The 13,987-nt window shown below is 38.9% G+C and overlaps 1 protein-coding gene across 7 annotated transcripts in view; it reads left to right on the top strand.

Annotated features, from left to right (window-relative positions):
• Positions 1-13,987, top strand: part of LOC138697814 (transcription factor SOX-5-like) — a 970,705-nt gene that overhangs the window by 474,354 nt on the left and 482,364 nt on the right. For 4 of the 7 annotated variants that reach the window (XM_069823339.1, XM_069823346.1, XM_069823338.1 and 1 more), the window contains exon 3: positions 8,809-8,898. The exons of the other annotated variants lie outside the window; for them this stretch is intronic. In XM_069823339.1, coding sequence (XP_069679440.1) covers positions 8,816-8,898 — 83 coding nt within the window. In that variant the 5' untranslated portion in view covers positions 8,809-8,815. The remainder of the gene's footprint in view (positions 1-8,808; positions 8,899-13,987) is intronic. 7 annotated transcript variants of the gene reach the window in all.

Here is a 13,987-nt window from a genome sequence, read left to right as displayed (position 1 = left end):
GTTATCGAAAGCGGTTATTAACATTGGTAACCTTATATTAGGGCTTATGTAGTCGATACATGGTATTAAAAACAAAGCTGCCTGTTATAACAGCGTAGTTTTATACACTTTATTATTCGAAACTTCCCCTTGTATTTAGACAACCCACCCATCTGAGGCACCCGCTAATCCGCGTGTACAACGTCACTGTTTGCCATCTTCCCAATTCGTTTGTTTCTCCGCTACTACAACTGTAACTCCTCTCCGTTCCGTCGTGTAACCTCTTCATCCCTAACCTAAAGCCCCGTCCTCCCCTTCCAGTAACAACCCCCTTGACAGAGGTCTAATGCGTCAAACAGTTCTATTATAACTTTGACTAACGGGCATAAAATATTTAAACTGATGATGAGACGGCAGCGGGTTTTGATGAACCCCCCCCCTTTCACCCCCACCCCACCCTCTGCTCCGACTGCTCAACTTGTCCAGACCACACACATATACATACAGTGGCGAAGTTATGATTGCTACTCATTCATTTCACGTCTCACACACCAAATGCTTTACTGATTCGAAATTAAAAGAATTCTTCAAAATTACGAATTCGTTGTTATGAGCAAACTATATTTGTTTTAAGCTTCCTATTCATCTCAGGATTCAGTCCGCTACTTTTTTTTTTTTTTAGAAATCATTTAATTTAGTATGCTGCAGCTTCACTACCTCGGGTCAGCATGCCGTCGCGATGTAAATTGTAAATAATTGATAGGCTATCGCTGTCCTCAAAGTTCAAATAGACCTGCTAACAGCAAAAATTAAATTAAGTCCCCAGCCTGCGCAAATAATACATTGAAAATTACAGTATATCAGTCTAATTTTTTAAAGGACTAGTTTCAAGGATTCAATGCCTATTAAGAACTGTAAAGGTATCTTTAAAGGAATGAACTCATGTCGAAACCTTCCCTCAAACTGTGCGCATAGTTTGATCTCAGCGGATGTCTAATGTATAATGTATAGTAAATATACATATACATTATGTGTAATAAACATATACAGAATGTCTCTAAATTAGACCGACAAATTTTGTGATTGTATAACCTTTTCTAAAACACCCATGAGCTCCGTTTTAGTGCAACAGGAATTTTTGTCGTTAAATTGGTCGATTTTACAGAAAGAGATTGGGGGTAATTAGTTATGTGGAAATCAAGTAATAAGTGAGTTTAATAAAAAAAAAAGATTAATGTTTAGATATTTATTTGACCCAAAAACACAGAAAACATAAACAAAACAAACAAAAGAAAAAACTTTTACTTAAGTGTTAAATTAGAAGTATGAAGACATTACTACTTTATTCTCATCACTACAGCAAGTGCTGGAACGTACATAAATTGACTTCCAGTCACACAGTGCATCGACGTGTCATAATCTGTTGTACCCTATCAAAGCCAGGCATGTCACTGATTTCAGCTGCTGGTCTGATATGCGTGATGCAAGATCTTCGGAATCAACAGAAGTTTCATAAACTATGGTCGGTCCTAGGAATCTGTGGAATAGAAACACGAAGCAATACCTCTGCGAAGTAGTACGTGGGAGGACTAGGGCCAGTGACTGCTGTGGGGGAAGGTATTGCTAGAACGAAGCGAGCAGGAGGGAATAATTTATATCTGAACTCTACTCTACCTTCTACTATGAGCATCTTACCCCTTAGCGGACTCCAGCTGGTACTGCCCGCAATACACTCCCGGCACAGGTAGACTCCGCCCCCATATGAGCGAAGTTCCTCCACAGAATCCTGGGACGGACCATAGTGAATTCATATGGCTCCACAAAAAGAAATCAAGTGGGGTAAGATCAGGCATAAATACATAATAATAATAATAATAATAATAATAATAATAATAATAATAATAATAATAATGATAATGGTGATAATAATATAATAATAATAATAATAATAATAATAATAATAATAATAATGTTTTATTTTCGCTGGCAGAGTTAAGGCCATAAGGCCTTCTCTTCCACTCAACCAGCCTTAATCAATACAATACATATTTAAATTACGAATATTTACACTACACTTAAAAGGTTCTCCAGCACATACATACATACATACATACATACATACATACATGCGCGTCTGGCCGCGAAACCAGGTCGGCCGGGTTCGATTCCCGGTCAGGGCAAGTTACCTGGTTTTTTCCGAGGTTTTCCCTCAATCCAATAGGAGCAAATGCTGGGTAACTTTCGGTGCTGGACCCCGGACTCATTTCACCGGCATTATCACCTTCATTTCATTCAGACGCTAAATAACTTAAATGTTGATACAGCGTCGTAAAATAACCCAATAAAATAAAATACATACATACCATACCATACATACATACATACATACATACATACATACATACATACATACTAACATACATACATACGTCCACACATGTGGAGTAACGGTCAGCGCGTCTGGCCGCGAAACCAGGTTCGATTCCCGGTCGGGGCAAGTTACCTGGTTTTTTCCGGGGTTTTCCCTCAACCCAATAGGAGCAAATGCTGGGTAACTTTCGGTGCTGGACCCCGGACTCATTTCACCGGCATTATCACCATCTCATTCAGACGCTAAATAACCAAAGATGTTGATGAAGCGTCTTAAAATAACCTACTATAATAATAATAATAATAATAATAATAATAATAATAATAATAATAATAGGTAATAATACATACATACATACATACATACATACATACATACATACATACATACATACATACATACATACATACATACATACATACATACATACATACATACATACATACATACATACATACGCTCATTTGAAATTATTTTTAAATACTTTCCCTAAACAAGGATTGTCTAGAAGACGAAGTATACAATTTACAAAAGAAAATTTTAATGTACATTTTACATGGGTAGTTTTGCTATGAATAGTAAACCAATGCAAGAGAGAGGGGAAAAAAATAACAATGCAATATCTTATCTGAGCTGATTTCTTAACAATGCAATCGAACTTTTCAATGCAATTAAACAAACATTGGTATTACTCGACCGAGGCCAGTGGAATCCTGCAGCCCGGAGCCGTGGGACTTCTGCTGCCGTGTTCGTAATACCGCATCGCGATAGTTCACATTACGCCCGCGGCTCCACTCGCCTCGGACGAGTAATAGGTCTAATTATAGATGATGGCAAATGAAAAACCTTACAAAAATCATCAAACTGCTTCGGGATGGATCATCTTACTCCGACCATCAAGCCTATTACTTCTATCTGTTCTAGTTGATATTTCTCTTGATAATGTGGGATTGTTGGCTCGTAGAGTAATTGTTTTTCCTTATGGACATCTTGTGGTTGGGTCTTGCAAGTCTCCAAACGAACCGTAGGATCAATTATACTTGTTCCAATGGTTTATCTTCCTTAATTATATTTAAATAAAGGGGTAATTTGTCATGATGAGTCATTAATTTCTGGTTAATTAGAGTTTTGGATAATTCATTTTCCTTCAGATTATAATTTTATTTCATTTTTTTTTTAAATTCACTGCATTTTAAAGAAAAATGAATATAACATTTCAAAAATTTTTCCTAAACGTTTGCAATTTGAGTAGATGTAGGCCTATAGGCTGAGTGAAAATGTTTCATGTTTTAGTTGACGGTGTAAGAAGGAAACATTGTGACGATGGCTGAGAGTGGGAGGTTGCAGACCCCACCTCCGATTTACCAAGCGCAACACTTTCTATGATCCATTACAAAAGATGCTGTCACAGGAAATTTTTTTATCATTTATTTAAGTTCACTGTTGCGAGTTTTTTATAATGAGATAAAAACTGTACAGAACTCGTCCAACATAAAGACAGAAACAAAAATTGCGGCGTGAGCCGAAGAGAAAAGGACAACGGATAAAAAAATGGGGAGGGGGTCTGAAAGTCTTTCTGCTATGTTATAATTCTTCTTTTCTATACATGCACGAATCTTTCTTTCAGTAATTTTTTTTCTCTCCATCCAGTTTTGTATCTCTTGCTCGTGGACTCTGCGTATTTCAGGAAAATAAACGGGGAATAAAGAAAATGAAATGGAAGGGAGTGCGGGCAGGAGGAGGCTGAATGCTCTTGGCGACCTTTGAACTCAGCCAGTCACGTGTGGGATAGTTTTCTTTTACTGTATATTGTACATGGTTGCCTGCCTACTGTTCGGTAAGTAGAAAAATAAACTCTCCCAGCTCACCTGCACGGCTGAGTGCTGTAGCAAAGGAGGTTGTGCGCTCCATCCTCGGCCACTGTCCATCTCACAACGCTCCGGACTTTAATTCTGATACACACACGCCCAGATCCCGCTGCAGAATTGATTAGCTTCCTTCCTCTAATACGTTACTCACCTTGTGGCCTACGAACCATATGCGGCCCACCAATATTGTTTCCTAAGGTAGGGGAGTAGTGGGTACAGTGAGACACAAAATATTAAGACATAGCCTATGTATGCAAGTGATAATTCAAGTAGGCTATTTTTAAAATCAAGTGCAACAGAAATATACATTAAAACATGGAGTGCAATAATATATAAACAGAAATGTTAATAGATAAGGGACATAATATACAATGCGTGTTTGTAAAAAAAAAATGCAAATGCCTCACTGTTCCCATTCAGGAGGGTACAGTGAGACACCACTGTCTATTAACGGACATTCAAATGATTTACATTTATTTCAAAAGAAAACAAAAACTTGCCGTCTCTTTATCTTGACATGTTCTGCAGGCTTATTTAGATGTCTGACTTCGAAACCATTGAAACGTCTGGAACATTTGGAAAAGTGAATTTTCCATGGCATTTCAAACTTTTGCGAAAAAATTAAATGAATTTTTGGTGACAAAAAAGCTTATAATTATAAGAATTTAATGTAATTCTTTATTATTTTTTAACATTTTCTTAAATTTTGTGAATAATTTTTTATTTATGAAACCATTAAAATGTAATGTATCCATTATTTTAAGCTACAGTTCCTAAATTGGTTACTAGTATGTTCATTTTTAATGCTAGTTACTGGTAAATGTAATATAATTACAGTTTGTTTTTGCAAATCATTGATTCACGGGAACAGTGAGACGTCTCAGTGTACTCTTCAATGGCATGTCTCACTGTTCCCTTTACGCATAGTTAATTTAAAAATGACGCCATCACTTCAAAATTAAAACAAGAAAGACGAAACCTTGCCAAACATAACCTCAAATACCATAGTATTAGGTAACAAAACATTCATATTTATATCTCATTTGTATATCCAATATAACCTTCATTAAACACAAGCCAAAATTTTACTTCTAGAGTGAAAAATTACGAATTATTTTTCCATCACTCACTTTTATAACTAAAATCAAATCAAGTATGAAAATAGCCTACTGTTACTTTACTCATGCAACATACAACTCCACTGTTACCAACATCTCAACATCAAAATTTATCATCTAATAAAAAAGTCTCACTGTTCTCCCTGTCTTACTGTACCCACTTCTCCCCTACTTTAAACGTTGCTAATGTATTTCTGTAAGTTATAGGCTACAATTTACACTAAATGTAATAGAACCTGCCGAAACAACTATTTCTGATCGGTACACTTCAGCAAATAGTTCAGACTTAATTTATTTAATTGTTATGCCAAGTATGAAGTATTGTGATGCTGCAGAAAGATCGATTTCGATATTTAACGCAAATACAGTCGAACTTCGATAACTCGAAGTACTTTCTTTCGGAAACTAGTAATGCTTCGAGTTATCGAAAATTCGAGATATTGAAAATATGAAAAAATTTACAATATCATAAATTATTATTGATGACAAGTATACTCAACAGAGTGAATTCGAGGTTATCCATAGACTCTTTCTTTGCTTTTCAAGACGATGACTAACAAAGATCATTCATTTATAACAAAGTTCGAGAAGAATAATGTTAAAGACACGGCATTATGTCCTCGCAGTGGTGCTCATTACATAGTGCTATATCGTTACGTTACAGATACCTGCCTGTAGTGCTTGACAGGTTTAGAATTAGTACTAATGGGTTGATTCAAACGAAGGAAAATACTAATGTGCAACGCTTGTTACAGTAATACAATTTTACTTACACATGTGTAGGCCTACATAACTTTCATTTTCACCTTAAAATCGAGTTAAAGAATATGTATTTCATACTGAGAAGAGAAATATTCATCAAGATAACGAAAAATCAAGTAATGAACTTCGAAATACAGAAAAAATGCTACATGTAAATTGTAGGTATGTGATTACGCCGCGAAATTATCGAAAAAATCTAGTTATAGAATGATTATTAGAGGAGAAAAATTCGATCCGGCGCTGGGTCCTTGGTTTTACGTACCAAGTGCTCTAACCACTGAGCTACGCCGAAGTGCAATCCACAGCACCGGATCGAATCCCTCTCCTCTAGTGTTTTTCCCTTTGTGGCCTGACTCCAAGTTCGACATATAGCCTATGTTGATATAATTATATTAAGTCAACTGCCATTATAGGGATTCTGTTCCTCTCTCAAAGTGAGGGTCCGAGTTTCACAACCATACAGAACAACCGGTAATATAACTGTTTTATAAATTCTTTAGTTCTTTTGAGAGCAGACTGGATGTCAAAAGCTTCTCAACCGAATAATAATAGGCATTTCCCATATTTTTTCTGTGTTTAATTTCCTTCCGAGTGTCATTTATACGCTTATTTGTTCCTGTTGCTATAAGTTATATTAAAATTCTGCAATAAATTTGTTGCTCAATCGGCCGAGTAACTCAGCATAGCAATTGGCTATGGGCTGGAAGGTAAAGGTTTCAATCCCGGATGGTGACGGGATTTTCTCATTGCCAAAACTTCTAGAACGGCCTAGAGGTTCACTTAGTCACCTATCAAATTGAGAATTGGATCTTTGCCGAGGGTAAAAGGCGGTCGGAGCGTGGTGCTGACCACATTAGCTCATTCTAGTACCGAGGATAACTTATAGGATGGAGCTCTACCTCCATGCTTCCCCAAACTGCTTCGTAGCATGTAGGCCTATTACTTTTACCAAATTTGTTGCTTTTCATTGATTACTTAATTTTACTTTTACAACCTTTCATGTTGTCTCGCGTCGTGGTCTAAGGCATTCTGTCTAGGAATCGCGTTACGGAATGCGCGCTGGTTCGAGTCCTCATGAGGGAAAAAATTTTCTCGTGAAATTTCGGCCAGTGTATGGGACCGGTACACACCCAGCATCGTGATGCACTTGGGAGCTACGATAGGTAGCGAAATCCGGTTACGCAAACCAGCTATAACTTCTGGGGGGGGGGGGGGCTCATCGTGCTAACCATACGATACCTCCATTCTGGTTGGATGATCTTCCACCTCTGCTTCGTCATGTGGCCGTGAGAACAGCAGCCAGCTGGTCGATCTTGGCCCTTAGTGGGCTATTATTATTATTATTATTATTATTATTATTATTTTTATTATTATTACTACCTTCCATGTTAATATGTAGCTCAGTCGGCAGACTCGCTGGCCTGCTGATCCGGAGCTGCGCTCGGGCTTGGGTTGGATCCCCCGTTTGGTCTGATTGATTAGTTTCTTCCGAGGTTTTCCCCAGCCGAGGGACTGATGCCGGGTGTCTGTGGCGAGTCCTCGGCCTCACTTCACTTCACCCCCGTTTGGTCTGATTACCTGGTCTGCTTTTTTCCTGGATTTCCCCAACCAAAAGGCAAATGCCAGGTGATCTGTTGGCGAATCCTCGGCCTCACCTCATCTCACTACATCTCGCCAAAAAAATGTGTAAAAAAATTGAAATTGAAATTGTAAAAAATTGTAAAAATTGTAATTGTAATCTTCTAAAATTTTGACTTGTTCCACATCTTAAAGCTTGATTGCTATACCTGGTAGGTTTATCTTGTCTCAGTAGCAATAAAACCAAGTCCCTTCAAATGAGGGTGGAGATTATAGGAGGGTTGTAAATTTTCAGGATTCTTTTCAAAATCTTGTTATTGTACAGGCTGCCGGAATTCAGTTTCTTGAAAGACAAGCTCAGTGACGGAACTACACAGTACGAAGACAGATATTTTGTTATTTTATTTTGCGCTACAGAATGTATCAACTAGTCCCTTCCGCCACTGGATGGATGGATGGCATCGTTCCACTCCCCCATCGCCATAACAACACAGACGAAGTAAGACATAAGTTATCTTCTTTCTCTCTCTCTTTTCACAGTGAGACAAGATACATCACGCAGCCTTTAATGTAAGATCTATGGAATACAATAAATGAAATGAAAATATATATATACTTAACTTATATGTTCACTTGAACGGATCTTATATTCTCGACTGGAACATTTTTGCTCAAAATTTCTTATTTGCGTTGTCAGAGCTATCAGCCACACTGGAGTAGCCCCGGTGTTGAGGAACCATTTTGTTACAATCATGTAGGCCTACTTTGATGTGATTCAGTTAAATATCTTTCTGAAGATTGATACCAGCAAGCCTGCCCGAAATGTTGGAAATCTTTAAATGTGACTCACTGTTAAAGTACCACGATAATTTTTAAAGTACCACGATAATTTAACATTTTGAAAGCAAATAGGCCTATACATCTACATATCTCTGAACTTGTTCAACACATAATTCAATATGCTGGAAGGAAGTACTGACCTTTTCCAACCATTAGTTATCGCAATAGTGGCTCGCAGATGCCACATATCTCAACTAATCTTGCAAGAACAACGCGTATACATGCGGGCATGTTAAAATTATCAAAAGCTTGTACAAGTATGTGTTAACTAATGCAGGTTTTTCTTTTCCAGGTGAGTGATGGCGTCACTACATGTTGTCGCCGCCACTTCAGCAGAATGTACTGCTGACCTCTATGTTTTGCATCAAAACCCCATGTCGAGGTGATACATATTATATTTTTAAGAAGATTATGCATGTGAGTAAATCTTTCTGTTCTCATCCACATTCCTGTTTTAAGTGTTAAAGCTGGCAACACGTAAAAACTTTCAGCGTATCAAGAGCTTTGATATACATTGCACGTCAGTTTGTAGATCGTCTAAATGCATTTTTACTCGTAATTGTTTTAATATTTTTGAAGGTATATAAGTTTTAAAACAAGAATTGCTAATAATTGGGAAACAAATTCATATAGTACACAATGTTGCCGATGTAGTTACAAATTGAAAGAAAAAAGATAACTTTCAACTTAAAAAAGTGTTTTTTTTTCATTAGAAAATGCGGAAAACAGAGAATTCATTAACATTTCTAGCGTTGTATATGCATTCATTTTTATGTATTAGGCGTAATGTGATTTTTATAACTTGCCGGTGACTTATCGTACTCTGCGCGCCAAAAATTCTTCACTTTATAGGCACCTGATGGAATAATTATGTGTTCCAGTATCCTAGGCGTTCGGCGAATGGTTTCACACGTTCCAACACTCCGTCGATACAAACTTTCCACAATATTCACTGGGGTAGCTAAACTCAACATTCCTCATATTCACATGAGATTTAGTTCCGCGAACTAAGAACCGGTGAGCAAGGAAGCCAACATTCCTCATATTCACATGAGATTTAGTCCCGCGAACTAAGAACCGGTGAGTAAGGAAGCCAACATTTCTCATATTCACATGAGATTTAGTCCCGCGAACTAAGAACCGGTGAGTAAGGAAGCCAACATTCCTCATATTCACATGAGATTTAGTCCCGCGAACTAAGAATCGGTGAGCAAGGAAGCCAACATTCCTCATATTCACATGAGATTTAGTCCCGCGAACTAAGAACCGGTGAGCAAGGAAGCCAACATTCCTCATATTCACATGAGATTTAGTCCCGCGAACTAAGAACCGGTGAGCAAGGAAGCCAATTCCTCATATTCACATGAGATTTAGTCCCGGGAACTAAGAACCGGTAAGCAAGGAAGCCATAACAAGTATATATTTTTTCAAGGATCAAAAGGATCGTGATCAAAATGGCGGCTAACAATGCGCAGGAAATCAGTCGGTGCCCCATCGTGCTCAGACCACATAACTTATCCTATCAAATGTCAGAAGTACATAATCTTCATGGAGTAGATTTGTTTAGTTGGTTATTTAACGACGCTGTATCAACTACTATGATCTGTCCCGGGAATCCGTGGAGTAGAAAGATGAAACAAGATCTCTGCGCAAGTGGTATGTGGGAGGGCTAGGGCCAATGACTGCTCTGGGGGAGGCATTGCTTGAAGGAAGCGAGCAATCACTTGCAGGAGAGATAATTTCTATCTGAACTCTACTCTACCTTCTACCACGAGCATCTTACCCCTTAGCGGAATCGAACTGATGCTGCCCGCAATACACTCTGGCACAGATAGACTCCGCCCATATATGCGCGAAGTTACTCCACAGAATCCTGGGACGGACCATAGGTCATTTAGTGTCGATGGGGTTGATGATAGTGAGATAGTATTTGTCGAGATGAGGCCGAGGATTCGCCATAGATTACCTGACTGCCTTACGATTGAGGAAAACCTCGGAAAAACCTAACCAGGTAATCAGCCCAAGCGGGAATCGATCTCGCACCCGAGCGCAACTTCAGATCGGCAGGCAAGCGCCTCAGCCGAGTGAGCTACGCCGGTGGCTGGTAGTAGATTAAGCAGAAAATTTGAGTGTCAGCCTGTTCCTTGAACATTTCGGACATATGCTCTGAAATATTCTACATTCATTTACAGGAGTTCATCAGAAAGATTTTAACTGAACAATTTTTTATTTTGAACATTTATGTATTCGAACGTTTTTATTGCCTTTTTATGTAGAACGTCTTTTCTGATATTCTCTTGAGGATCATGAAGTAGCACTATACACGCGACTGTACTCAGCGGTCATATGGTAAACAACATACACGTTCATCGCTTACACAACAAGGCAAACAAAAGATGAAGCATACATGCTCACTTCTTGTCAAGAATCGAACTTGGGTTCTTCGGGGTTGTAGTCAGAAATGCTCCCACTTTGAACTATATCGAAATGCATAGGTAATTTGTTTTTCTTTTTATTTCTGCGGTTTATGACCACAGTGTTTTTCGGGAGTTACTTCCAAACCTGTCTCCTTACTTGCTTCAAGTAAAATTCCCGTGTTTTTCCTAATAGTTTGTGGATTTTCTCTTAACACATTCACGTCATCTGCATAGACAAGCAGCTGATGGAACCCGATCAATTCCAAACCCAATAAGATGATAATGAAATAATGTTACAAAGATAATGGTAGAGAAATGAAATATTGTCGTACGCTCTAGGCTAGCGTTTCTCAACTATGGTCCGCGGACCACCTGTGGTCCTCGAGTTCTGTCCTTGTGGTCCTTCAAAAAAGACAGAAGAAAAAATAAAATTCAAACGAATTGCGTATGACTATAGCTGAAAATCTCAAAGTTTGTACATGACACAAGGCAATTGTCTTTCAATTTTTCTCCCAATAGGCCTACTAATATTTTATGAAATTTCTTACCCTACTCGTCTACCCACTTTTCACTCTACTGTCAACAACAAAAGAAGGATTTAAAGCACTATGAACATGGCGTTTCTCGCCATCTTTCCCCTGTATATCTGGCGCCGAGCCTGTAACCCAGCCAGGGATCACCCGAATTCATAACAGAGGACCAAAGTACCGAACCTTTTCATGTATTGATGACTTTCTTAATAGTTTTGCCGACACCCAGTTTGCACATTGAAATGGGCACGTACTGTACGTCGTACACCAATAATAGAACGTGCCAAATTGCATCTTTACTTGTTGAAAATGGGGCATGTTTCTGCATTAATTTTTTATTTGTTTTTCCAGATGATATAAGAAATTTTAGATTCCGTCTATTTTAAAATCCGACAGGTTTACTTTTTACACTTGCGTGTTTCGTCTCTAACTGCCGTTTCAATTTCGCGGGTTTCATACACTCGTTTGAAAGCACTTCGTAACAAACAACGCACCGAGGTTTTGGTTCGCTCTCATTGCTACACCAAGTAAATCCAAGTTCCAAATAACTCTTGTCATATTTACGAAAGTATTTTTTCTTTGAATAGCTAATAGTAGTACTAGATATTTCTTTAATGACACTATAAATAATATATTTCTCCACACACAGCTTCTGAACTATTAGCACTGCCTAAATGAAGCGTATCATCATGTTCCTTTCTTTTCAAAGATCCGGATCAAAGTCAGTTTTCCATTATTTATAATGGACACTATTTAACAGAGACATGGGCAAACTACTAGCTTGATCACATAAGAAGGATTTCAAACAATTACTAACTGCTAACAGGCAAGCAATGAATCAACAATGCATAGAATTGTTATAAGTTACTTGTGATTGGCTACAAAAAATATAATTATGAAAGTATTATAATTAATTAATTCTATTTTAAAATATAAGTGGACTATACTTGGTATTAAAATATGCTATAAAATTAAGGGAACAAGAGTAAGGTTGTCCGCGTAACTGTTTTGGCTTAAAAAGTGGCCCCCACTTTAAAAACGTTTGAGAAACGCTGTTGTAGGTTACTTGCACTATAGGTATTTGAATGCTAGGTTATTGCATTGCAGATATTGCTGGTGCTTTAGTTTCCATGTGAAGCTAAATTCCAGCCCGTACTCAGGCGTAAAAGCCAATTTGCTGAAGGCTTCTCTGATCGTTACATTATCAATACATTCTAGTTGCATCATATCTATTTAAATTTTATGTTATTGCAATGTGGACATATTGCCGTGCTTTAGTTTTCTACCGGAGCTAAATTCCAGCCCATGCAGAGACGTAAAAAGCAATTTGCGGAAGGCTTTGTAAACAATGGTGTCTGGTGGCGCTAGTGTCTTGTGTGTAACCGGCAGCAGCCGCTCTGCCGTGAGGTAATTGTCGACAGGGTTGCTACGTCATGTTAAAAGAGGATCGGCTTGATTTGGAGGGGTTGAGGGGGGTTACAGGACTGGAAATGGGTGGCAAGTTAACTCGAATTATTCTGCTTAAACGATTTCGCTATCTGGACGTAGTGTGCGGTATGGTCTTTCTCTGCAAGTCTCTCTCCTATGCTTGTTTCTCCCACAATCCTCGAGTAACACATATAGTGGTGGGAAGCAAGCAATCCGCTTATCCTTCAACTGCCTGCTGTTAGGTTTGCTCATCTGATAATTTCGTTGCTTCGTCTCTCTTACTCTTGTAAATAAGGCACGTTAATTATGGACTGTAATTGGTAGAGAGTTGGATAATGTAATGTTGTTAGAATATACACAGAAGCTTTGGCCTGCTGTTAAGGGAGCAAGTTGTTGAGTGGGGGCGGAGGATGAGAGGGAAGCTAAGCAAGGATTCGCGAGAGATGCTGCCCCCTTCCACCCCCTTCGCTAACTGCTAGAACTATGTACCAGTGCGGATGTGTGTGTGGATGACTGGTATCACCGTAGTTTCGAAATCTCTGTGTGAGGAAAACTGAATTAGCGGGGCGTAGAGTTTCGGGGGGTGCAAAGGAGAGTAGGGGGGTCAGGATAAGCCTTGCTACCCCTTGTACGTCCTCTGTGGACCCCTACCTTGCAACGTCTCTCTCCATTAACCTCCTACACTTCACTCCTTATGCGCTATGAAGATAACTAACCCCCAGAGAGATGAGGCTGGAGGGATAGTGTACTAGCTTGCGGATGGAAGGGGTGCTGTTCTGGTGGATGATGATACGGGGTCATAACTCTCTGTCTGTCTTTCTCACTCTCTCGCTCTCTTCACGTATACACGAATTTTGACATCAGAGATGCCGAGTATTTAGAGAGAATGCCATGCTAAGGGGTTCATTCGTGGAGAGGGTTGAGGGGTGTAATTGAGTTACAGCTTGTATTACATGGGCGCCATGCGATTTTTTTTGTTGTTTGGCTCCCTGTAAGTTTCGGCGGCAGCAGCAGTTGCAGCTTATCCACCGCACGGGAAGTCCAGCAGTAACAGAGTTTAATTGGACACACCGCCATGTTCCGATTCTGTACTTTT

This window comes from Periplaneta americana, chromosome 4 (assembly GCF_040183065.1).
Source record: "Periplaneta americana isolate PAMFEO1 chromosome 4, P.americana_PAMFEO1_priV1, whole genome shotgun sequence".
In the NCBI taxonomy this organism is placed as follows: domain Eukaryota; kingdom Metazoa; phylum Arthropoda; class Insecta; order Blattodea; family Blattidae; genus Periplaneta; species Periplaneta americana.
Note: the sequence above shows the minus strand (reverse complement) of the source record. Positions and strands in the feature narration are given on the sequence as shown.